Raw genomic sequence first — 27,129 nt, 5'->3', positions numbered from 1 at the left:
CCTAGTTTGAGGTCATCAAATCCAACGGGCCTCAACACATATTACAATAGATTACGAAGCCAAGGGAAAACAAAGTCATAAACACATCTCACTTCATTTTCATATATTTTTCTATTACTTCATATATATATGTGATTGACAAGAATTGTATCCTCCATTCTGTCAAAGTGTGCAGGCTTTTATTTTCTCCTCATTAAAAGTATATATATATATATATATGCACCTGCCCTGATTCCTGCTGCCTGGGGAGCAGAGGCCCGGAGTCAGTGGTGCTGGATTGAAACCACAAGTCTGTCCCTTCCTCCGGTCCCTCCAGTTGGATTCGTTCTGCAAGCTCTTTTGATACGAAGACACCAGAATACAGAACTGCATTGGATTTGACTCTGCCTGTCTCTCCAACACTAACTCGTCCTCATTCCCTTCTATTCCTCTCACCCTCCTGTATTCCCTTTCTCTATCTCCATCTGCGTTCCTCCTGTTGATCCTTTATGTTAGCTCTTCATTTCCTTTCGCAGCTGCCTTTGCTTTATCTTTCCAACAAATCATGCCCTCTATCCTATCACACACACACACACACACACACACACGCACACACATACACTCATATTTATTTATTCAGTCTCCCATGGTGATCCAAAAATATTCGTGTATCCCAAGTATTCACTATGTTATACAGTAGGACACACGTCTGTTCTTATTCTTCTTCTTCTTCTCAATTCCTCTTCGACTTTATGATGAATTGAAAGACAGCTTTTGTGTGTCAAATAAGAGAGAATATTTCCTCTTTTTTTTCAAAAGCCCATTGTGCCAGTGCAACACTGATCAACTACAAATCAACGTCTTTTTTCCAGTGTAAAATGTAGATAGCAGTCTCGCATGCTTGACAAAAGATTTTGCATAACTCACAGATTCGTCATTCATCTCTCCGAACCAGCTGAGATGTGTTCTGCTGAGTCTGGCTCGACGGATGTTAATCAGATGAAATATGTTGGTGAGGGGAATTATATGGAAAGGTAACGGCAGACAGTCACACAATGCTATTTTAAAGAATGATTTTAAAATAAGAGCAACAGCAGCTCTGTGTCACATACTCAAACATGAACTATAGTCTACTTTGGCTGCCTTTCGCTCGTGCACAGTGCGTTTTTATCATTGAAAAAAAACTATTTTAACGTAATTTTGGGTTATTTCAGTGGATTTGTGGATTGGAACCACAAAGTATTATGTCGTCATTATAGTTTCTATTCTGCTACCATAGGTTTCAGTTGGAAGTTCACGTGACGGACGTCTTTATTTACAGCAGTGAGGTCTCCACGGACTACGGGGCCTCGCCCCTTGCGTCCCGTCTCCTTGGCAACACTAGCGAACATGGCGGCTTAACTTTTGCAGTGAGAGAAAAAAGTCATTTTGAGAAGATACCTTGCCAAGAAGTGGACACCCCGGACAAGCGAGGTAACGGCTTGGTGTTCGTTAAATTACGTTGTGAACTATACATGTCGTATAGCCTACATTCAGCATTCATTGCGAATTAACGGAGCTAGCTGTTAGCTGCCGAGCTGTCTCAAGCTAGCCGCTGTCGAAGACACGACACGCCAAATTCCATTCACAAATCTGGTCATTGAATGTCTCCTGACAAACACATTAAACATACGACCCAACACCTGCTGCACGCCTCCGAGAGTCGGTCTTTAATTCGGCCAATTCACTAAAACAATATCGACATTATCCTAAAAATGTAATATGTGGGGTTTCTGTCCGCTGACATGCGCACGTGTCATTCGTGAATCAGGCGAAATGGACGTCGAAGACCAGGAAAGTCCACTCGATGTGGGGTCGGACAGGTGCGGACTGCTGAGTGTCCACCTCGGGGATGAGGACAGCGATGGTGAGTGACAGCCTCTGTTGCTGCCTTGTTGTTGCAAAATGCAGCTTGTAGCCTCAACTTGTAAGATATCTTTAATTCACAATTATACATATAACTGTCTGTTTTATTGTTTTAAAGAGACTGGGATCCCTCACTTAAAATACACATTTACTCTAGATGACGCTGAGGGCCAGGAGGCCTTTGAAGATGAAGAGGGAGCCCTTCCTCCTGATTTGAAGTGGTTAGAGGAGTTGTATGAGTGAGTGCTTCTTGCTTCTCTGAGGATCATATCATCACGATATATCATGATTGTATCAATCCTTGTTAATTCCCTCTCAGTATGTCACACATCAAGTCAATGTGGCTCAGTGTCATTCTCATTAAGATATGTTGCTAGTAAATGGCAAAGCTCATTGTGATCATGATAAGTTTGTACGTTGTAAAATCCTCAGTACGAACACATACGGTTATAAAAGTGGTCTAATGTTATGCGTGTGCATAATGCGTGTTTAATGCAGATTTTGCATGAAACATGCAACCTTTCCCGAATGTAGTTTTCCATCTGCCCGTAGCGATGACCACAGCGATGTTGACGGTGACGGTGACCTTGCGGTTGCGGCCGTGAATGGTAAGAAGAGGCGTAATGCCGAGACAGCGCGGATGTTCAAGCTGAGACGAAACCTGGACCAGCTGGACTGCTTTCACCGACAGAAGGAGCTCGACGTGCTGAAAGCCAGGTCCGGACCTGGCAATCAGCAGACCTCTATAGGGCCACAGTAGCGCAAACAACATGACACAATCTTATATTATATATACACAAAGTCTTTGGAAAGATTTTTTGTTGTTTCTTTTTTGTTTTTTCAGTTCAATTCCACTTTTCCCAGGTCATTCCCCTCGTGCCCTCTTCACTCTGAGCCAATCAAAACCAATTGATTCAGCTATTTGAAGGAATTCATTTCAGCTGCAGAGAGAACATTTCACATAATGTGCTCTCTTCCCACTTTTTATTTGTCTGCACTGCGTGCCATTAAGCGCCCCATGATCTGTGATGCGGTCCCCGGTAAAGAAAATGGCCGTCATTTGCCTTTAGCAGAAAACATCAAAGGTCAGAGTAGAGCTGTAGAGCTGTGCTCTGACCAAACTCAAGTTTAATGGAACCTAAGCACACCTCGCTTTTAACCAACATGCAGCCCATGCTGTACCATGCGCCACCATTTTCTTTTTCCCCCGCTCACAGATTGTTCTTTTGCACGCCATTAAACTGCAAAAAAAAACATTGGGCAATTCAAAGCTGTTAAGGGGTGTGTGTGTGTGTGTGTGTGTGTGTGTGTGTGTGTGAGTGTGTGTGTCCACTTTCAGCTTCAATATCTTCATTGGATTACCTTGTTAGCCCACAGGATTGCCTTCCTTTTATTGCAATGGCCACAAGGAAATCCATTAGCTTGATGCTTTGTGTACATTGCACTTTAACAGCCTTGAAATTGTTCTTTCCGATTGGCTTTGATCTGAGATGTTTTCTATATCAACACTGGAGCCGCTCTGTGTTATTTCACATTTCTTTTCTTTTATTTTCTGCCAGAAAAGAGCTTGAACTCTGTCGTCAGAACATTGAAAGCTTGACGGAGCACAGGGACGACCTGGAGAAAGAGATCGAGCGACAGAGAGAAGCGGACAACAGGTGAGTTGGTGACTGGTCTGTTCTTTACTGGTCTGATCCGTATATGAGATGTTTCCACTTTGTCCAACCCCCCCCCCCCCCCCCCCCCTCACAACTGTATTCCGCTCTTTGTTTATTTCAATCTGCAGTGTGGCAGTGTTTCGTTTGCGAGCCCAACATAAGCATCTGTGTCAAAAGCTGCAGAATGAGGAGGAGCTGGAGGGCCACGTCAACACTGGGCTGAAGCAACAGGAGTGAGTCCCAGAGGACACGGGCATTGGCACTGTGGGGGGGGCAAACACAGAGGGCTTAAAAAAAGCGCTTAGGCGTCTGATTAACCTTCAATCCTGTGAATCTATTTCTCGAAACAGCCTTCCCGGATCCTATTTCAGCATCTCAGTGGTACCTGAAACAAACCGCCCACAACACTGCAGCGTTCTTTTTAGTCAGGAAGCCTGTTCATTTGACATCTTGTGCAGCTGCGTCACAGTGATTTATAAATGCTGCAAACCATCGTCTTCCAGCTTGACGTGCAAGAAAAGCTGCCTCGTTCTGTTTTAAGGAACTGCTTGTTGTTCTAAAGGAAAACAATATCCTCTAACAGTCAGAATGCTATTTTCTAGGCTTTTCCAATCATCGCCCGTTAAGTGTTTGCCTCCTGGGCCAATTGATTCAGTTGACTGATCTTTAAAAAAAAAATAATTACAAAATCAAAGCCGCATTACGCTTCAAAACCCCAATATAGGTCTAGCTTCTTACGTCGGCTAAATGACAGTAAATGGCGACTGGTAGATAATATAAACCACCATTCTTTACTTCCATGTCCTATCTACATGCATCTCATTCCCCATCTTCGCTTCTCAGACTGCTGCTGAGTGAGGTGGAGGTGGAGCTCGGCAGGTTCTCCTCGCTGCGGCAGGAGGTGCAGGAGGAGGAACGGGTCTTCAAGGCCCTAAGGAGCCAGAAGGCAGCGACAAGGCTGCAGCAGGAGAGGAAAGCCAGCCAGAACCTGCAGCTCAAGATGCAGCACCTCAGGGAGTAGGGACAGCAATCGTCTTTTATGTGCACACTGTATTTTCGTGTGTGTGTGTGTGTGTGTGTGTGTGTGTATATGTACAATACCACTTAATAGGCACATGGTAAATGATTAAGAAAATGCCTTAAAGTATATCCAAATCATCACTCCCTCTATGGAGGTAATGTTGGTCCTGTGACATTGTCCTATAGCATTTTCTTATTGATTCTTTTATGAGACGGCTGTATGGGGGAATCAGTTATATCAACCTTGAAAACCCATGTGATGACTGATATGTAAGTGTTTGGAATTGTGTTCTGATAGTAAACAGGCAGTCGTGCTGAAGATGGAGGAGGCTGAATGCCGGAAGAAGGTTGAAGAGGGCCGGGCGAGCCGCAAGATAGCTGCCAAGTACTTGAAAGAGACCATTAAAAGGTAATCAGCTTTTAAGCCAATAAACAGGCCGTCGACTAGTACAAGAATATGAGGTGACCCAGAGGACTCTTTGGAGAGTTGACACAGCCTATAGGCAAATAATCAATATATTGATAATTCGCTCATGCTGGCAAAATATATTAAAAGTCGTCCGGACAGGATACATGAAGACGCTAAAATGCATACAGAAAAGTTTGAGATAAAATGTCCCTTTCCAACATTGAACTGATCACTCTTTGTGTTCCCTGCGTAGCCCAGTTCTGATGTACTGAAGTTTATTGAGCACCATTTTGGTTAAAAAAAACTATTAAAACCACATCAATGAGCCATGCTACAGCAATGGGTCACATGATTCGTCCTTACCAAGACCATAAGCACTAGTTTATTATGTGCCACGAGTCAGATAATCAAGCAAAGAATTGTAAATAAAGCCCTGCCTCTACCATAGAAACATGTCATCATGCACAATATCATTTTTCATCTATTTATATTACGATACTCTACTTTTGATTAACATAAATGTCCTGCTTCGAACAGTGAAAGAAGCTATCAGCCAATCAGACGCCTGATTACTTCATCTGCTTGCCATTCCTCATACATTTTGTAACGAAAGTCATTAGTTTATGTAAAAATCGGTGTTGTCGTATAAAGATTTGTATCCGTTCATTTACACAGATGTATATTTATATGTATTTCTTCGTATAAATGCGTACATGTATCTGGAACTGTGTTTTCTAACAGAGTGCCACCTAAACGCTGATGCGAATGTTATTTCTGCGTAATCATCATTTCTCTGAGTCACTCACGATAATTAACCGCAGTGGTGCGTGTCGATCCCGAGCAGTAACAGACAATTAGTTTTACGTGCTGTTTGGATCTTCCCCGTTATATTCAGGATGCATCAGCAAGAGGCGGAGAAGGAGCAGCAGAACAAGGAGCTGCTGGAGAAAAGGATACAGGCTGTCGAGTCACTGAAATCTAACATAGCGGCCACCCAAGTGAGCGACACTTTCCAACACTGACACTGCAGAATCATTGGTAGTAGCATTGAGAAACACAAGCTTTAGGGCTATGTATTATTCACTTTTTCTATAGCCGCCATATCTATAGTGCAATATAAGAAAGACTAAATCCAAAGGGCACACGTGAACAACCTTTAAGTCCAAACTATATTTAGTGATGCATTATTAGCTCATGAAGCTTTACAGACCTCGTAGACAGAGATACAAGTTAATTTTATTTGTGCATACATGTCAACTCGAGCACACTTATAACTCTGTATTTATGAAACTGAATGTCTTTTTCTGATGTTGGTCTGACAAATTATTATTACAGCCAAGGGTCATAATTAATTTCAAGCAAAGCATCGCCATTAGTCCCGTGTGAACAAAATGTGTGTGTTCTTCCCAGCACGCCCACTTGTTCAGTGTGAATACAGTGTTTTAATGGGAGAGCCGTCGGTGTCATATGCATAAGACTTGTTGAAGTTGCATTAATGTCTCCGATCATGTGTATCTACATTGAAAATGACTCATTGCACATTGAAACAAGACTATCATTCGGTCAACTGCATTGGGAAGACAAAGGAACGCATCGTGCATTTTGTTTGCCATTAGGACCTGGATTTATTTATTCCATCCTCTGAGCAAGGAGAGATGTGATGCAGAAACCACATTTCCATTTTATTGTCATTACTACACCCCCTCATGGATCCCAAAATGCAGTAAACTCAGCTCTGGGCTGTGTCTGTCCAATGCGGCCAACATCATGCTGAGTGCTGTATTTTATGATTCAACATTCAACAGGTACATTTCATAGTTTCTGAGTTTCTTAGTTCACATGAGGTCAAATATCGCTTCATTAATCTGATTTCTTCAGGAGAGCTTACGGGTCCAACAAAGCAGAGCCAAAGCGAATGCCCAGAAGAAAGAGCAGCGACAGAGACAACTGAGAGAATCCCTGGAGGCCCAAGGAATCAACAGCATCAAGCATATGTACCACCAGAAACAACGAGAGGAGATAAAACGAAAACAAGCGTACGTCCGCTCCTCTCCTCTCCCACATGCATGTCCTCCACACCCACTCAATGCAGCAGTGTGTGGGTGTTTTCTCTCGCAGTGCGCTGAGGAGTACATGAGTGCATTTTCCGTATAATGTGGTGTTGTTGATTTGCCTTTCTCAGGGAATTCGAGGAGAGGCAGAAGTCAAAGAGAGTGGAGATTGTGGCAAAAATCCTTCAGGAGGAACAGCTGGTAAAAAGCAGAAAGAGGCAACAGGCGCTGCTGCCCAAACCCTCAACCGGTGACAAGTTCCCATCTCTGGGGCGAGCGAGAGAGAAGCTCCTGCGCTACCTGGATCCCAGCTCCCCGCCAGCCGCCGAAGAGAGAACCACCGTCGTGAGTGGGTCCCAGATGACATTTGTGAAATGGCTGTTAACAGAGGTCGAGTGAATTGAAACAATAGTGTGTGTGTGTGTGTGTGTGCGTGTGCGTGTGTGTGTGTTTAGCAGTTGAGACAGTTCAGTGACCTCAGCAGCTCATCGTCAGCCTCCTCTGATGTTGAGGACCTGGAGGAAACCGTGGACCAGGAAGTGGACCACCAGAGCCTTGCTGACAGCCTGGCTGAGCCTGAGTTCTCTGGGCTGTGGGAACAGAACCACAAGGTGCCACTGCCAACTCAAAGCAAATCCTTGCAAGCTGTTGAATTCAAACACTCATAAATCATGTCCCATGTACAGCAGCCATATAATTATTATTTTTCTTGGACGCACTTATTTCATATATTTCAACAGCGGAATACCCCGGCGACAAACTGACGCACGTTGTAAATAATTCCACTGAAAGACGTTTTTTAATCGATTTCAAATAGTTGCGTAGCAGGTTTGATGTAAACAACGAAGCTGATTCATCCGAGTTCTTGTTCACTGATTTAATGGGATTGGCTCGACATTGGGGTGGAGGTTGCAAGCTTTTTAGTGTGACCCAATAAACACAGTTTGCTCCTGGGAAGTCAGTGAGGGGTCACGTTCTCGTTCCAGCACTACAGACGCAGAGGGATTAGGGGCGCTGGATTTTGAGGGGGAACTTCCACATCCTCCTCGGGACCCCTCACACCACCATCAGGGCTCAATGTTCCGCTTGACCGGAAGATTTAAATTAAGGATGTGAGCAATTAGTGCTGGAACCAAAACAAATAATTTCATGATTCATTGATTAATCAATCAACAGAAAATTATTCAACAACAATGTTTGTGACAAAGTTGTGATCGATCACTGGTTCCAGCTTCTCAAATTTGTTAATTTGCTATTTTACTGTCTTACGTTGTGGCAAAATGTATATATTTGGGTTTGGACAGAGAAAACACTTGAGGACGCCACCTTGGAAACTTAGAGATTTGTATTTTTCACTTTAATATTATTACTTACGATTGAGTAATAAGTCAAACAAAAAACGTTCATGTAAAAAATGTACATCATTTTATTTGCAGTCCAACTGTGGATTAATCATCAAGCGACCGCTCGAGAAAAAAGCGCGAAGCGCTAATTCCTAAAGACAGTGCAACATTATTTACATTATCTGAAACCTTGTTACGACTTTTACTTCCTCTAGATAGTCAAGTTTGATCGTCTTCTCTGCGCTCCGCCAGTGTCTTTGCCAAATGATGTGTGTGTGTCTCCAGCAGCTGGCCCTTCGCAGCAGGATGAACTGTAGAAGACGTTTTTCTTCTACACCGCGGAAGCCTGCAGCTCTTCATCTGTCCAGCTCCTTATGGCTGCTGCTACTTTTACAAACTCCTCCCCCCCCCCCCGTAAAATGATCTGTGGCTAAATTTCTGAAATCCATTACAACCCTTCATCATTAGGATAATGATGATGATACTACTACTACTGATTATAGGAGCGATGAAGGCGATGCAATAACAACGATCATCACCATCGTTATCAAAGTGCCTTATTAGAATCTGGTGAAAGGGTCAAGAAGAGTTAACAAGGTTTAACAAGAGTTACCAGACAATTTGTTTTACTTGTTGCAAAAAAAGTATGGCACTGATATCTGGGGACAAAGTCATACTAATACATTAGCATACAGACTATTAGAACGCCTGTAGGCAACTATAACTGACTTTCTAACACAGTTTGAGAACACAACAGATTTAGTGCAAAGCTGGTATTGTTTTATTATTTATCATTAGTCGTTGATATGGTGTGTCCCTAGCTGGCAGCCGTGGAGGTGAGTCGGCTGTCTCGCTCGTCCAGCCCGTCGACACACTCGAAACGCGGGACATCAAGGCATCGCTTCTCATCGCGCTGGAGCCTTCGAGGCCTCCGAGCAACAAGCGCGGCGCTCGCAGCGCTGAGCAAGTGGCAAGTCGAGTGGAAGCGTTCTCCCTGCTCCCAACGGATCAGACTCAGTCCCTCATCTTCTCAACACAGTAATGGATGGCGTGTGCGATAGATGAGCACAGCAATGTAACAAAGCTAATGAGATGATTGATAATGGGGGGGGGGGGGGGGCAATGATGAACTATCAGTTCACGTCAAGAGCTTTTCAACGCAGGAAGAACAGAGCAGGGATAAAATGACCACGAGAAGTCAAATGTGGCTCTTAAAGAACGCGCTTACATGTTGAACACTAAACACACAGTTTGCATCTTTTATTTCTCCTTAAGTAACTTAATTATTACACTATCTGACAACAGTACTTTTCTGCTACCGTCTAAAGAACCGTGTGTCAAAATTGTCGATTGCTTGTATCGAATGGCGATTAGGTATTATTTTCTGAAACCTTGCCAATTTTAAAATGTGTACTATTGAGGCAGATTTCTTGCACGGATGCTTTTGTCTGGACAATATTTTAAAACCTAAATGCCGCTTATGTTAAATGAACAAAAGGTGCTGTAGAAAAACAAGTTATTTACATTTTTTAAGAATTCCTACCATGTCATGAGTGGGACATATTACTGTTGAAATACAAATATGTCCGTGGTCTCTGCTGAAAAAACAATGTACTGGCAAAAGCTTTTCTGAGTGATCTTAAACATTATCTTTAGCATTTCAGAAAATTCTGTTTAGCCGTTTTATAATAATAAGTTTATTTATATAGCACTTTTAAAACACGGACAAAGCAGCAAAAGCAAGGCAACAAAACAACAGAAAGCTCGACAGTGAGGACCAACAAAGCAAGACAAAGCTATGATAAGATAAGAGAAACCAGTACAATAAATTAAACATAATACCAATCGATATGATAAAAATTAAACTAATAAATGAAATTAAGTAATTTCGTCAAATAAAATAATAATATCAATGATAAAATAGAGCAGGCTGTGAGCTGGCTCGTAAGGGGTCAACATTTCTTCGATATAGTTTGGGGGGAGACCCAGACGTGCTTTAAATGTCCATCCATCCATCCATTATCACCCGCTTATCCGGGGTCGGGTCGCGGTGGCAGCAGGTTCAGCAGGCCGACCCAGGCTTCCCTCTCACCCGCAGCACTTTCCAGCTCATTCTGGGGGATCCCGAGGCGTTCCAAGGCCAGCCGGGAGATATAATCCCTCCAGCGTGTCCTCGGTCTTCCCCGGGGCCTCCTACCAGTTGGACGTGCCCGGAAAACCTCTAATGGGAGGCGTCCAGGAGGCATCCTAACTAGATGCCCGAACCACCTCAGCTGACTCCTTTCGACACGAAGGAGCAGCGACTCGACTCCAAGCTCCCCCCTGATGTCCGAGCTCCTTACCCTATCTCTAAGGCTGAGCCCGGCCACCCTACGGAGGAAGCTCATTTCGGCCGCTTGTATCCGAGATCTCGTTCTTTCGGTCACGACCCAGAGTTCGTGACCATAGGTGAGGGTTGGAACGTAGACCGACCAGTAAATGGAGAGCTTTGCCTTCCGGCTCAGCTCCCTCTTCACTAAGACGGACCGGTACAGCGCCTGTTTTACTGCTGCAGCCGCACCGATCCGCCTATCGATCTCCCGCTCCACCTTACCCTCACTCGTGAACAAGACCCCGAGATACTTGAACTCCTTCGCTTGGGGTAGGCAGTTTGCCCCCACCTGGAGGGAGCAATCCGCCGGTTTCCGGCAGAGCACCATGGCCTCAGATTTGGAGGTGCTAACTCTCATCCCTGCCGCTTCGCACTCGGCTGCAAAACGCCCCAGTGAATGCTGGAGGTCACGGTCCGAGGAGGCAAACAGGACCACATCATCCGCAAACAGCAGAGAGGCGATCCCGAGACTCCCGAACCGGATCCTCTCCGCCCCCTGGCTGCGCCTAGATATCCTGTCCATGAAGGTCACGAACAGGACCGGTGATAAAGGGCAGCCCTGGCGGAGGCCAACACCCACCGGGAACGTGTCTGACTTACTACCGAGGAGACGAACACAGCTCCTACTGCAGGCATACAGAGACCGGATGGCCCGTGCCAACGGGTCCGGCACCCCATACTCCCGCAGCACCCCCCACAAAAACCCCCGAGGGACCCGGTCGAAAGCCTTCTCCAGGTCTACAAAGCACATGTAAACTGGTTGGGCAAACTCCCAGGACCCCTCCAGTAATCTTGCGAGGGTAAAGAGCTGGTCCACTGTTCCACGACCGGGACGGAATCCGCACTGTTCGTCCTGAATCTGAGGTTCGACAAGCGGTCGGAGCCTCCTCTCCAGCACCCTGGCATAAGCTTTTCCCGGGAGGCTGAGCAGTGTGATACCACGATAGTTCGAGCACACTCTCCGGTCCCCCTTCTTGAAGATGGGAACCACCACCCCGGTCTGCCAGTCCATGGGCACTGTTTCCCGACCCCCATGCGACACTGAAAAGGCGTGTCAACCAAGACAGCCCAACAATGTCCAGCGCTTTCAGCATCTCAGGGCGGATCTCATCCACCCCTGGCGCCTTGCCACCAAGGAGCTTTTTGACTACCTTAGCGACCTCTGCCAGGGATATGGGTGAATCCACCCCAAAGTCTTCCGGCGCTGCCCCCTCTCCGGGGGACATGTTGGCCGGGTTTAGGAGTTCCTCAAAGTGCTCTTTCCACCGCCCGACGATGTCCCCAGTCCGGGTCAGCAGTTCCCCCCCCCTGCTGAGAACAGCCTGGGGTAGACCCTGCTTTCCCTTCCTGAGCCGTCGGATGGTTTGCCAGAACTTCCTTGAGGCCAACCGAAAGTCCTTCTCCATGGCCTCCCCGAACTCCTTCCATGCCCGAGTTTTAGCCTCCGCGACCATCGTCGCTGCAGCCCTTTTGGCCCGCCGGTACCCGTCAGCTGCTTCAGGAGACCCCTGGGCCAGCCAGGCCCGAAAGGCCTCCTTCTTCAGTTTGACGGCTATCCTCACCCCCGGTGTCCACCACCGGGTTCTAGGGTTGCCGCCACGACAGGCACCGATGACCTTCCGGCCACAGCCCCGAGCAGCCGCGTCCACAATAGAGGCTTTGAACAAGGTCCACTCGGATTCCATGTCCCCAGCCTCCCTCGGGATTTGTGAGAAGTTCTTCCGGAGGTGGGAGTTGAAGACCTCCCGGACAGGATCCTCTGCCAGACGTTCCCAGTTCACCCTCACTACACGTTTGGGCTTGCCAGGTCTCTCTAGCCGAGTCCCCCGCCATCTGATCCAACTCACCACCAGGTGGTGATCAGTTGACAGCTCTGCTCCTCTCTTCACCCGAGTGTCCAAGACATACGGCCGCAGATCAGATGATACGATTACAAAGTCGATCATTGATCTCCGGCCTAAGGTGTTCTGGTACCAGGTACACTTATGAGCCACCTTATGTTCGAACATGGTGTTCGTTATGGACAAACTGTGGCTAGCACAGAAGTCCAACAACAAAACACCATTCGGGTTCAGATCGGGCAAGCCGTTCCTCCCAATCACGCCCCGCCAGGTTTCTCTGTCATTGCCCACGTGAGCGTTGAAGTCTCCCAGGAGAACTATGGAGTCGGCAGGCGGCGCCCTTTCCAGGACCCCTCCCACCGACTCCAAGAAGGCCGGATACTCCGAAATGCTGTTCGGTGCATAAGCACAAACAACAGTCAGAGCCTTACTCCCCGCAACCCGTAGGCGCAGGGAGGCGACCCTCTCGTTCCCCGGGGAAAACTCCAACACAGCGGCGCTCAGCCGGGGGCTCGTGAGTATCCCCACTCCCGCCCGGCGCCTCTCACCCTGGGCAACTCCAGAAAAGGACAAAGTCCAACCCTTCTCCAGGAGCTTGGTTCCAGAGCCCATGCTGTGCGTGGAGGTGAGCCCAACTATATCTAGCTGGTACCGCTCCACCTCCTGCACCAGCTCCGGCTCTTTCCCCGCTAGTGAGGTGACGTTCCACGTCCCTAGAGCTTTAAATGTGATCAGTAAAATCTTAAAATCAATCCTAAAACAATCAGGGAGCCTGTCTAAAATAGCAGCTTGGCTTCCAGGGTCATCGGGTTTCAAAGGAAGGTATAACTGTGTGTCGTCTGCGTAGCAATGAAAAGAGACATTGTGACATTGGATGATTTGACCCTGTGGGAGCATTTATATGGAAAAGAACATTGGACCTAAAATTGAACCCTGTGGTACACCACAGGTGATGTAGAGAATGAGTAATTACCCATGGTGACCGAGTAGGTTCTATCTTATAAATTAATATCAACCATTATATATATTGACCCAACAATGGCCATAAGATAGCATACACAAGGGATATCTAATATTAGTTTTGAACAATGGACAATTTCCAAAGTGTCCAATTGACTCGGCTAAAGATAAAGCGACATGTTCATATATGAATCAGTCTCTCATTTTATATTGCAGCAGACTAAGCCCATAGGAAGTACATTGTTTCAATCTCATCGAAGATCTCATAATCATAATCCTACATCAAATGATATATTTTTCACACGTGACATGTGGCGCACATTTCCAGCTCCGCTCAATCTGAAGGGGAATATTACACACAGTTCCTATTCACACGTAGCTCTAGCATTCAGAGTAGAAGGCATAATCTGAGGAACTGACATCAATTTGAAAACATTTATGACGATGGAAGGTTAGATTTAGTGTCAAAGTCACCAGGCACACTCTCAAAAACCATTAAAGATGCGTTTTTATGTCAGTAGATTTTGCTTTTGTTATGTTGAGCTATGACGATTGAGTCTTAGTATTGGATTATTTGTAAAGTCTCAACCAGCTGTTGCTTCTCTTTGTGGTTACAGAAGCTCCTGAGTGTGAAAGCACCATTAGTGCAGACAGAAGTGAACCAGAAAGCACCGACAATGACCATTCCTGCTAAAAAGGTTCATGGAAAAGAGTTGAAAGGGCCTCCATTCATCAGTAAACCAGAGGTCATCCTCTTCAAGGTACCTCACCACTGGCTCCTGAAAATACTTTGTCATAGGAATTCATGTCTTCAAAGGAGAATAATGAACTTGTTTCCTGTTCAAAATTATGTATGTCTAACAGCTGATTTTTTTATTTTATTTTTGTATTGAATTAGAGGAGTGACATTTCATTGAATGTTCATTTTTAGGACTTTGAAGTTGGGATAATGTATAAGAAGAAAATCGTCCTGACTAACATCAGCTACGTCACCAACCACTGCAAGCTCCTTGGGGTCTCCGCCAAACTGAAGGATTTCCTTTCTGTCAAGTAAGATTTTACATTTTAAACACACTACAGTAGTAACCACGGTTACAGAGGTCCGGTAAACTCTTTCCAACTCTGGACTCTGTCAACGGTAGTACTCCCCAAAACCTGTAAACAGACTTTGATGCATAGAATTGGTGGAATTCCCTTTTACAAGGCTATTAGGACTTTCAATTCCTCTACTGCTCCCACAAAAATGTCATTAGGACATCAGTCCGCCAAACCTAATAGAGTCATCTACTTCTACATCCAAATTCCAAGAAAGTCTGGATGATGGTAGATGACACGTGACTTGGACCTACCTCTACTGGAAGGAAAGGGATTACATTGATCTATGTTGTTTGGGTACTGTCCCTTTTTAATGTGTCAATACACCGTCCCTAGAGAGCGCCCCATCACTCCAAATGCCATAAGGAGGTTGATTCTACATCGAAATTAACAGACTAGACTGTGGTGCAAATCCATCTCTGTGGAAACAAACACACAGAGCATCGCATCAAGCAGCCCACCAGAACCGAAAATAAATCCCATCTCAGGAAAATATAAAAAAATATGCATTTTACAAAGATAAAAATAGACACCCAAATAAACACAATTTAGCACAGTTGTTGTTCAGTGTATTGGGACGACTCTAGAGCTCGAGTTTATGTTAAAGCTCCTATGAAGCCACTGTGTGTTTGGTCACTTCAATTATCACATTGGAAACATCTGCTGATGTTTCACCACGTGGGAATTCAATTCAACCACTTCTTGTCATTTCAAAAGACGACGGAGTGGACGTGAAAGCAAAGCCTGTCCTCCCACGTATTGACGCCAGCTTGTATCACCACGATCGCAGCTCCTCTTATGAGACTCAGCTCAGTGAGTCAGTCGGCTATCTCTCTCTCTCTCTCTCTCTCTCTCTCTCTCTCTCTCTCTCTCAGCCTGCCAGCAGCCCACAGGCCGAGCGGAGATGCATTGTTCTCCAGGTCACTCGCTGTGTATCACTTTCCCATGAGCTCCCCCGTGACTCGATGTGGTTTCTTCGTCTCCCTTCTTTCTGCCTGACTGAGTGAAGAGTCTCCCGGGCAACAGCAGGGTCAGCTGGAAACTACTGATGCCGTTCTTGAGCCTTCGTGCTGTGACACCTGTCGCAACTTCTAGTCCTCTGATCTTAACTCGCATGCAGCAAACATGCACTTTCCAAAAGAAAGATGGGTGAATTCCCACATACTGTAATAGAGTGTACATTATACCCACTCCATTTCTTCCGCCATGTCAAAGCGTAGATGGTTACCTGCTGTTGGAGATGGTCATCTCCCAAAATAAGGTGGAGGGGAAAAGGATGTGAGGCGGGTGTTAAATAATACGAAAGACAAATAACGACGCCGAAACAAAGTTTTCTTCCTTGAACGCATGCATCAATACCAACCATGATCAGTCAAAGACGGTGCAGTGTTTATTCCTCACCCGAGACTCGAGTGCTGCTTCAGCAGCAGCAAAGAAGACAACAGTTGTTTTGAGTATTATATTTGTAATACAGCTTCAATACAGCACATTGCTAATTTGAATGGAAAATAACTTTTTTTCTGTATTTCCGCCTACATGGTCATCTAATCCCTTGAATAGGGAAGGTAGCGCCGTAGCAGCACTTTAGTAGCACTTAAATGTCTCTTACCGATAGTACTTTGTAGTTTAACTTTATTGAAGAAATTGTACTTTCTTGATTCTTGCTGTTCTGAGTTGTACTCGTGGTTTAATGCACTTATTGTAAGTCGCTTTGGATAAAAGCGTCAGCTAAATGACATGTAATGTAATGTAATCCTAAAAGTCTGTTAGAATAAATGCTTACCAACCAATGTTATGAGCCGCTGAGTGACTCAAATATTCAAATTAGGAAGATCCAGCAGCGTGACAGTGGGTCAGGGTCCGTGGCTGATGTTAGGAAAACTGAGAACTTAACAAGTGAACAGACCTCACCAGGAGACATGTTTGTTGTTTCCTGCTTGTCGACTGGTCAGCTTATGATGTCATTAAAGCAACAGACAAAAGAGAGTCTTGGGAAATGAAGGGAAAGTCAATGTGCCATTATCCTCTAATTGCTTATGACTGCAGTGGCCGCTCTTCGGTACGTTACATAGTCCCCCCTTTCAGCAGTCAACAGCTGCCGATACGTTGGGTCCATCATACAGTCGAAGGTCTACTATTCAATTATGTTTACGTACATTGCACTGATTATTCACATTAGAGGTAGTCGTGACCACTGGATGACTCATTCAGCTGAAGCACAACAACAAAAACAGGCATTTCTTTTCTTGAACAACCCTCTCTACAAAATTGACCCATTAGACTGCAATACTGGGTCTACTTAAATCCAGTAGCCAGTCTGGCATTCTTGTGTTGCTGTTGGATTACTGGTTTGAAACTACCCCTTGTGTGAGTATTGGGGATACCCATTTCTCCATTGGTGCTATATTTCTAACCCAGTGAGATTTAGTGGGTTAGTGATAAGCCCAGCGACAGATTGATTAAAAAAGATAAGTAAAAATATGGATTCAATATGTTTTGTATCATATGTTGTAAACCGTACATACAGTATTCAACCATTGTAACTGTAACCACCAACATAACTGGAACAGGATAATATACATAATAGTAATATGTTGGTGTCTATTGTAGTCAGGAAGACAAATTAAACTCAATTCACCTATTTCTGCTAGTGTACCCGTCATGCCACCCACTGTCTACTATTCACTGTCTGTTGTGTTTACCTACAATATTGAGATCAGTCCTGACGACTGCAAACCCTTCGTGGCTCACACGGCTTAAACCATTAGCACATCAGGAGAGAGAGAGAGATGTGAACGAGCAACGCACTGGGCTTTTTCACACCATCCCATGGTTCCCTGTACGCCCCCTGAATTTCTAAAAATGTCTTCCCATCCCCCTACACCCCCTCACCCAGCGTACACACATTGAGCATTTGTGCCAGAATGGGCTCGGCTGTATGTTTCCACCACTGGGACTAAACACACAACAGTCCCGGCCAGACCGGGTGGAAAAGGTATAGAAAACAGTGTTTATGCAATTAGTTATAATAATAATAATAATAATAAACTGTATTTTATATGGCACTTTTCAAAAAAAGGTTGCAAAGAACATTATAAGCACTCCACGTCACCTCATCGGATGTTCTGTATATGCTGAGCGGGAGACACCCTTCTGTGGTCTGCTTGCTCCTCAGCTGCGTTGTGAAAATGAAAAGTGAGTAGAAATGGTGGTACTCGACACAATCTGAGGCTGCTCTCAACAATCTTGCATCCAGTCTGTGGACATTTCTTTAATTGGGCGACAGTTTGAATGCAGTATACACATTTAAAAAAGGAAGTCAAACTGCAATCAATGTGGATGTTTGTATCTGCTAGAACAAACGGTTGTAGCCAATCATGACCCCAGGGCATGATGGGAAACGCCTGGCTGTCGCCGGATCACAGAGCTGATTGTCTCTTAGATTTGACGACAAACAACTTTGTTTTATAGAAAATCCTATTTTCCTGTGCCATTGTAATACCGCTAGATTGTTGGCAATTAGCCGCATGTTGTGCAATGAAGCTTTAATCTAAAAATATTCCATGTGTGATTGATAGTAACTTATTTATACAACACATATCAAAACGAGCAGCAAAGTGCTTCACAGGCAGACATAACAAGAACAAATGACAGCATGCCAGATACATTCACATTTACGCATAAATATATATTTACAAACACACGTGAATAAATCAGAATGCGGTCTGCAAACTACAAGTAGCCTACAAGTCAGGTCTAACAGGATGTAACTGTTTCTTTGACTTCCTGTTTTTTAATAGAAAACCTTTCCACAAATCCTCCCAGAATAAAGAATTACCCCAACATCTCTGCATGGTTCACCCAATGGCCTTTCTTGTCCGTTTGGGCTGCTTGAATAATAGTTTTGAATTCGATATGGCACCCCTTGATTAACGAATTAATTTACCTTATGCAGCGTGTCTTCTCAATATCAGCCAACATCGTAGGCTAGTTTTTACTTTCTCTCTTAACCTCAGCACACAGGGGATATACAGTATATCGTGAAATCAGTTGGACTTTTAGGATGTGAGCTTGCAGAGAGAGATTTGTAAGCACCGATCAAATCTCGAGAGTAATCAATAACTGTAACTAAAAAAAATCCCTGTTTTGATCTCAGAAGAAATATATAATCTCTAGAATTGAGAGGCGGTAGAGCTTTCTTTGCTAGCTGTATAGATAAAACTGGTCGATCTCATATTTGGCAGTTTGATTGCCTTGCCTGCGAACTCCAACCGAGATCACAGCAAACTCCACTTAATTTTGCCTCGAGTCAAAGTTTCAGCCTTTTAGAACCAACTTCAAAGTGGTCTGTCAGCCTTTTGGTTGGTCTCAAAGACTTGGTGACTGTCAAATAGATGCAAACCTGACAGCCACAGTATGTTATAGTCTTGAAAGGTTTGTACGGGCCTTTTCGTTCATTCTCAAGTGCTTGTAATCTGACTGACATCAGAAAACCGTGCTGCACTTAACTGTGCTCGTTGTTTTATTCATCTTCCCTGGTCGTCTGACTAAGAATCCAAAAAGAAATAATTCAATAGGGGCATCAGTCAAAACTGCAGTGGAGCTCGTTATTCTTTAATAGGTCCATATTTGTTTTTATTCAAAACAACTCGAACCTCAGACCATTTGTGATGTTTGCTATCTTTCTCCAGCTGCTGAAAGATCCACCAAAAAGAAAATATACATCTGGGTTTGGATGAATTGACCTAATAGGCTGCCCTTAAAAAAACGTTGTCAATGTCAAACCTTCATTGATTTGATATCATTCCTAAAACTACGGTGCAGAAATATGCATTATGTTGTCGCCACTAGATGTAAAGAGAGCAAGCTCTCACTTCTGTGAAACAAGATCACTCAAGTAATATCCTCACACGTCGTCAGAGTTTCGACGCTTCGCTGCAAAGCGCTTTCCGAGTGTGACGTACTAAATATTGTTGTATAATATTATTGATTTGCTGCAGGAGAAGCCAATGGGCTTGCACCTAAAATAGAGCACGGCGTAGTTAGTACAGTACCAGACAGTCACTTCAGTCTGCTGCTATAGATATACTGTACTGGCCTCGTTTGAAGCACTCTAAATAGGGCTCGAGCAGCCGTTTTCAAACTCTGCCTCACTCAGCATTTAATCCCAAGTGAACTGTCCTATTTTTTTTTTATTTTTTTTTCCATACAACCTGGCTTGAAACTAGGAAAGGCGAGGTGTACCAATAAGGAAGGGAGAACCAAATGGAGAAAAAAATGAATTCTGATCAAAGTGCAGTGTGACGTTCATAATTACCACCAGACGGCCCCAACCGGTTGGAAGGCTTTCATACACTTCCAGGTCACAGTGGTGAGCATGGATACCAGCTTCAGCCAGCCATCCTGACAGCTGCGCCAGCAACTTCAAACAGTTGGCTCAAACCAAAACGGAACGGTCCATTGCACACTGGTGTTTGTGACAGTATGCACACATTTGCTAATTATGTCCCCATTTTCGAGGGTACAAATAGTATTATTTATTATAGCAATCTAACAATGGCACATAAAACACCTTTTGGTTTCATCAAATGGAATTTGAAGAGGTCGATGGCGATTTTCTTTTCCCATCTGTGTATACTTGATTTTAAACTAAAAGCTTGGGTAAGTAACATTGGAGGAACCAGGAAGAGTATGCTAGATTGTAAAAAGTATCCAACCAGCCCAGTGTTACCAGTTCTTTCCCAGTGAAAGTAGCTGGCACCACTAGCTCCAAAGGTTGCTAGATCTAGCCCGAAAGGCCTCCTTCCAAAGCCACTCCCCCAAGAATATCACTATGAACGTAAACATATCATAATCAACATAAAAAACAAGAACATGGCTACTGTTGGTACTCGCAGCTGCCAAGCTAGCTGCTTGTGGAAGACTTGGGTGACGAGCAATGAGTCCACGGGCAGAGTGATGAAGGGGTTATTATGACAGTCCTGCAACAGCCACCGATATTGTACTTGTTTGTCAGAGAATGTAATGTAATTTAATTGCATCTCATAACACGGTCCTGGTTATGAGATGTTCTGTGACTGCGGCTGCTTCCTAATTATGCTCACTGCTGCATGTGTCCAACTATTTTGTTTGTCTATTGAATTTCTGAGAATCCTCCCTGCCTCTCTGGCTGACTGCCCGCTTCCATGCTTATCGATCGGCTCTCTCCTTGTGTTCTTTTTTTACGAAGGGCTCCTCGGGGCAGCTCTAGGGTTGGTGTGAGCATGTGCCTGGAGATACACATGTTGCTTTGAAATAGCTCCCATGCTATTCTTCATGTCTGGAAATAAACTTTTGGTTTTCTGCTCTGGTTTACGGTCCGAGATGATACTGACATAATTCCATACGGAAGATGGCCTCCTTTTCTTTCCCTTGTTTGTACCTCGCCTCCGTCTCCTCGCTTATCCTCTCCGGTCTCAGGAGATTTCATCACGCTTCCGCATTTCATCCGAAGCTCCTGATCTCTGGTTGAATGCCTCCTCAATGCAAAGGCACGAACTGTACACTCTGTGGTGCTTTACAGCCAAAGGGTTTACACCGAGCCTGGTTTCATGACATTAATCTGCCCACGTGTGAAACTCTGCTTTTGCATTGTGTATCTCGGCAGAGATATGTCAATATATAAAATATTTTACAATGTGTCCTAACTGGGTAATATCCAGTTAAATACCCAAAAGAAAGGCATTCTGTTTTCCATATGTGGTAATGCAGTGCATTTTAAGCTGTTTATTAAAAAAAAGTCACTGTGATTTGTGTTTCAGCTTTGAGCCTCCTGGTTCTTTATCCACTGGGATGTCCTGTGTCATGCAGGCTGTCTTTAAACCTGTGGTTAGTAACATCCTCCCTCCTTTCAGACATATACAGTGTATACATCATGTTATCCAGTTGGAGTAAAGCGTGGTACCGACTTTTAGTGTCAGTACATAAACTCATGTCTGTAACTGCATAAAAGGCCATAATGCTGTATAGAATTCGACACCACGCTGCTTTATTTCTGTTTCATTCTTCACATGACATATGCACTTATATAGCTTCGCAATGCACCTTTTGATTAATTCTTTTCGTGATATTTAATAAAGTTCTACTCTGTTCTATAGCACATTGGATGTCAAATGAAATAATGCCTAAAAAGTCAAAGTTTTGGCTCTTAATTTCAGGGTTTTCACACCTGTGTGAGCAATGCAAGCCAACAAGAGGTACAGAGGCCTGAGATATTCCCCGCAGCCCCCCAGGGGTTTGTTAACAAATAAGATATAAGATGATAATCAAATCCCAAAACATGACATATATAGATCCTTTGTGAAACACTGCTTGTACATCTTCCCTTCAGCCGAGTCAAAACTTCTCTGCCCGATTTCGTTTCATTCTTTTGTTTTAGAATCAAGGTTTATTTCTGAATTCACTGTCTCATTGCTCACTCCCGTTCAGATCAACGAGGACTTGGAAGGTGAGGTCCAGTTTGCGTCCGCGGTGGGTCCCTTCTCTGTGCCCGTCAGATGCGCCATAAAGAGATGCGACGTGAGTTGTGTGCTGTCGCCAACCGAGAGAATTAGTGTTCCAAAAAGTCATTTTCATCCGTTTTTTTTTTGTCTTGCTATACATTGTATGCATGCTATAGTTTGGGAGCGTATGAGTATATACAACACAGAGTTTGTTGGCTCATACAGCTGATTGCTGTAGTCGTAATGATAAATGGAGAATAGGAGCAATAATTATTGAATAGATCACGGATGAACAACTGAGTAGCTTTTCTTAGCTGCTGTGTGTGAATGTATCCTCTCTCCAGCTGGAGGTTGACAGCCAGCTCGTTGACTTTGGTTCGCACGTGGTGGGCCAGGCTATTTCATGGACGATCACCTTGACCAACAAGGGTGCATTGGCCACCGTGTTCAGCCTGGACACCTCCACACATCTCAGTCCAGAAACCAGCCATGCCCAGACGGCACCCAAGGTCTCTGCCAACACCTGCCAGGTCACACTGTCGATCCTGACCTCAAAGAGTGGCCGTTTTCTTTGATGGCCTGATGGAGCTACTTCACAGCTACGAAATGAATTTAATATTCGAAAATCCTACAGTGCACAAGACGAATGTGTAGTCAATTGACATTGCCAGGTCGAAAGACATTTAAATAAAGTGCCATGTACTGTACAACATCTAATGTGTGTGTTGCTGTTGGCTGACAGGAGAAAAGCAGTCATAACACAACATCTGAGGACCAGAGCAGCTCTGTTTCCATGGGCACCGGAGAACTCCAACCAAAGCAGGAAAGTCAAGAGCTCTCTGAGGCGTCGCAGCAAGAGCACCCAGGTAAGGCTGTTATACACATTATGTACACATGATGCCAATTTTACCAACGGTACTGCTTACCTTGGTATCATTTCTTCCCCTTTTTCCCACTGTACATTATACACCTGCTTACAACACGTGGACAAGCATGGACACAGACGATTGGCAGGATTCCTTTAGCCAACCCTGAACCCAAAACAACCTTGCCCACCGCAAACTATCTTTTAAATTACACTGCATGTCACTTTTCTGCTGCATTATGTTCTCTGGCCGTGTTCTGACTTTGTCATACTGCAGAATATTTTGTATTATAATATTAATATTAATAATTATAATATTTCTTAGCTACGCTGGCGTGCAACCATGTTAGCATACTGATCATACTGATAAGCATTTAGCTCAAGTGCAGCCTCACAGAGCAGCTCGCACGGCTGGAGTGTCCTAGTCTTGTTTTACAATACTCGTCAAGAGTATGGTGTCTAAACCTGACTTGGAGAGACTAATCCATGCGTTTGTCTCCAGCGGGTTAGACTACTGTAACGGCCTGCTCACTGGGCTCTCTAAACAAGCTGTAAGACAGCTGCAGTACATCCAGAACGCTGATGCTCGAGTCCTGACTAGAACCAGGAAATACCACCATATTAGTCCAGTGCTCAGGTCTTTGCACTGGCTTCCCGTTGCTCAGAGAATAGACTTTAAAACAGCTCTGCTTGTGTGCAAATCTCTTCATGGTCTAGCACCAATGTACATGTGTGACATGTTAGAGCCATATGAACCATCTCGGGCTCTGAGAAGCTCAGGGAGTGGTCTCCTGCTGGTGCCCAGAGTCAGGACTAAACACGGGGAGGCTGCGTTTCAGTTTTATGCTGCTAACATCTGGAACAGTCTTCCAGAAGATGTGAGACAGGCCTCAACTCTGACAATGTTTAAATCCAGGCTGAAAACGGTTCTATTTGACAACTGAAAGTATTTTATACTTGCCTTGCCTATGGGAAAAAATCAACACTGACTAAAAGTGTGCAGTAGGATATAGTGACCTTTTCAGTATCAACCAACACCCACCATCTTCCCCTAGTCTTAGCAAAGTGTTTTGAGTTGACTAAACTGAGCCATAATCATGCTTTAGTCACAACAAGTGGTGTTGTAGGGAAAAGAAATACACTGAAAAGCACCTCAGCCAATGCAGTTGTATGTGAACATCATTTGTAGAGGACAGTGTTTCCTCAAACAGCCTCTGAAATACAGAAAGTGAGGACTGACACAAATCTCAATTTCTCTTATCTTTCTATTTCTGTTAGAACATTTGGTCCAGGTAAAAAACACAACAACAAAAGCCCACATAGAAAGCGAAGGGTTCACCTTGCTCTCACAGCTGATGGCAAGGAGGCATCTTCTCTTTAACGTCCCCTCGGATCAGAACGCTTCATCGCTTCACTCAGCACTTTTTTCCACAGATGCCGCGATAAGCTGTTCAGTCTTTTGCCTCTGCTCTGCTGGTTTGGAAAAGATTGTGACTATTTCATCTATTCGCCATTGTTGGGGAGAGGCTGTCTGTATCTATATTTTGTGTACTGTATTTGCTTTTTATGCCACCGATATCTCTTGAACCAAAGGCCAGATTGGCTTCACATTTGACGTGCCCATTCATGCTCCGAAGCAGAAGCAGCGCTTTATTTTCTAGGTCAAACTGTCAGGTTTCTGATGAAGAGATTTCCCTTGGTGACACCACAGGGCCAACTTTTGGCTTATGGAACAATTATTTCATCTCCTGAGTTCACAGTGTTTCCTTTGTGTTGTGTTTGGTGTGTTGTTAGCTCTCCTGAGGACAGGTTGACAGTAGAAATTTCCTTTGATCAGGTGTTGCCTTGTGTGTGTGTGTGTGTGTGGCAGAGTCGGAGGCTTCAGGTTCCAGTCCAGAAGTTATTCCTGAGACGTGTGTGTCCACCGATGAGCATGTTCAGATGGACCACAGCCACTCAGACTCTGGTGACATAACTCTAGGAAATGTAAGTATTTATGTCTAACGGTAACACAATTAATGTGGCGATCCCCTGACTTTTCCTCTACTAAAATGATTATTGTGCAATAATTTAAACCAAGTAAAAAACTGATCATGTCATTGTGAACATGCTCACAATGACTAACACAATGACATGCTAACATGCTCACAATGACAATTAGCATTGTCATTGTGAGCATGACAATGACAATTAGCATGACAATGACAATTAGCATTGTCATTGTGAGCATGTTAGCATGCTGACGTTAGCATTCAAGCTGTTAGCATGGCTGAAGACTCGGATTGACAACTTTCTTACTGCCAAAAAAGGGACAAAAGTTCACGAGCCACGGTGCACGGCGCCATGTCAGTGTGGTTATTATGGTGTGTATATAAGGTCCATGTTTTAATGGTATTCTTATTCATTTAGAAAGGCAAACATGTGTATATTCAATTTAGCTTAATTTCAATTTAGTATCAAAATGTAAGCTTATGTGACTAAACCTCGAAATAGATGATTAAAGAAATAATTTACAGCAAAAACAGTCCTTCATTGACAAGTCAGGGTTCACATGAATTTAAAGTTGATTTTTCTCGAGTCGGACCATTTGATGGTCATTCGGGGGAGAAAATCTTCTCCACAAATGCTCGCGAGGACAAAACCCTGTACATGATGATCTCGTTTTTTAGAAAACCACCACCCACCCAACAAAGCACTGTAGAGCCTGACGAGACCGTCAATGCTGTGTCTGTGTTTAACCGTATGGTACAGATAGGAGGCTTCGTTTTCCTTTGCAGACGTCACAAAGAATGCTCCGATATTGCTCGCATCCTCAGCTGTGGCCTTCTTGTGCATTTCCGTGGAAGCCTCCTGGGTTAGGTCGTTCGAGTCACTGCTGACGGGTTTAACCCGAGTTTCTTTTGATTCCTATAATTTGTTGTGTTTTCTTTTGTTAGGTTTTTCCATATTTGCACATGCCATTAACAAGCCATTAACATTTTGCTGGAATGCAAATATATGAATATATATGATTGAATTATCTCTCACCTGTGACGTGAACACATCTTCTGCTCCTGGTAGGACAGTGATCATATCTTCATTGGCTAAATGAATGTCTTTTGATAGATCTGACACAACAATCTAATTCTCAACCTGTGTAACAGGACTAGTGGAGAGACACTTGGCCTGTTTCTGAAGAGACCGATTATTACCTCCGTCTGCAAACCATTTTTCAACCTCTACGTCTTGTTTTCAGCATCGATACTGTGTGTGCCTTGTGGCCCACGTGAAGTTCTGGAGTTGTTCAGGGTTCATTACGTCTCTCTGGTGGGGGGCTAATGGTGCAACGCCTCTCGCTCTGCGCCTGTTCTGGCCGTGTTTGTGTGTTGCATGCCCCCGGGTGCCTTCTGCTCGGCTATTGTCATCTTGACAAATACTTTCATATTGTGTGGTTGAAGGCTTTGTGTCTCAAATGGGAGATTATCCATCAAGCTATCGCGGTCCCACTCTGTTGAGGCAGTTGCTGCACGAATGGCTTACTCTTTAACAGCTCCCACCTCCTTAATGCTGAGCACACAATCCACACGGCTTTTCGGTGTAGTTTGATTGCAGGCCGTTTAAAGTTGCACTTGTGAGAGATTTCCACTTCCCCTACATGGATAGAAATGGCTTTGTGTCGTGAAGTGAAACGGTTAAACCAAAGTGTGTCCTGTGTGCACTTAAGCAGCTTCAGAATTCTTTACAAAATCAAATGTTCACTGGTCCTGTTTGATGTGCCCTCCCTCAGGTTAGAGAAGGAGAGATTGGACCCTTTGAAAGCCTTAAACTGGAAGTTGTTTTCACTCCAACCATCCCAGGAGAGGCCAAACTGGACTTCCACATCAAATTCTCTGACTCAACTTGCAAACCAGTAAGACACAATATTTTTCAAATAGAAGTAAATAGAGCCATATATTCCATATTGGCGTTATTTCATGCACACCATTTTGTGATTACAAACAAACAGATACCCATCCAGGTGAGGGGAGTTGCAGTCAGTGTCCCTGTATCTGTGGTTCAGCCCAGCGTTGACCTGAAGATCTGCATGTTTGACCGCCTCTATCAAGACAGTATCATGGTGCAAAGCAGGTTGGTCCCAGGTCGGCTGACAGATCTGTCATATATGTAAACAC

General features: G+C 44.3%; 1 protein-coding gene across 1 annotated transcript in view; it reads left to right on the top strand.

Moving 5' to 3' along the window:
- The first annotated feature begins 1,360 nt into the window (after positions 1-1,360).
- cfap74 (cilia and flagella associated protein 74) overlaps positions 1,361-27,129 on the top strand; it is a 48,122-nt gene continuing 22,353 nt past the window's right edge. Inside the window, exons 1-21 of the mRNA XM_034537349.1 lie at positions 1,361-1,452; positions 1,790-1,885; positions 2,042-2,123; positions 2,437-2,601; positions 3,444-3,542; positions 3,671-3,775; positions 4,386-4,559; positions 4,861-4,971; positions 5,867-5,969; positions 6,850-7,007; positions 7,154-7,367; positions 7,478-7,633; positions 14,155-14,298; positions 14,469-14,587; positions 21,433-21,499; positions 22,100-22,189; positions 22,458-22,643; positions 22,856-22,979; positions 24,849-24,964; positions 26,745-26,867; positions 26,964-27,085. Coding sequence (XP_034393240.1) covers positions 1,795-1,885; positions 2,042-2,123; positions 2,437-2,601; positions 3,444-3,542; positions 3,671-3,775; positions 4,386-4,559; positions 4,861-4,971; positions 5,867-5,969; positions 6,850-7,007; positions 7,154-7,367; positions 7,478-7,633; positions 14,155-14,298; positions 14,469-14,587; positions 21,433-21,499; positions 22,100-22,189; positions 22,458-22,643; positions 22,856-22,979; positions 24,849-24,964; positions 26,745-26,867; positions 26,964-27,085 — 2,549 coding nt within the window. The 5' untranslated portion in view covers positions 1,361-1,452; positions 1,790-1,794. The remainder of the gene's footprint in view (positions 1,453-1,789; positions 1,886-2,041; positions 2,124-2,436; positions 2,602-3,443; positions 3,543-3,670; positions 3,776-4,385; positions 4,560-4,860; positions 4,972-5,866; positions 5,970-6,849; positions 7,008-7,153; positions 7,368-7,477; positions 7,634-14,154; positions 14,299-14,468; positions 14,588-21,432; positions 21,500-22,099; positions 22,190-22,457; positions 22,644-22,855; positions 22,980-24,848; positions 24,965-26,744; positions 26,868-26,963; positions 27,086-27,129) is intronic.

This window comes from Cyclopterus lumpus, chromosome 7 (assembly GCF_009769545.1).
Source record: "Cyclopterus lumpus isolate fCycLum1 chromosome 7, fCycLum1.pri, whole genome shotgun sequence".
NCBI lineage: Eukaryota > Metazoa > Chordata > Actinopteri > Perciformes > Cyclopteridae > Cyclopterus > Cyclopterus lumpus.
Note: the sequence above shows the minus strand (reverse complement) of the source record. Positions and strands in the feature narration are given on the sequence as shown.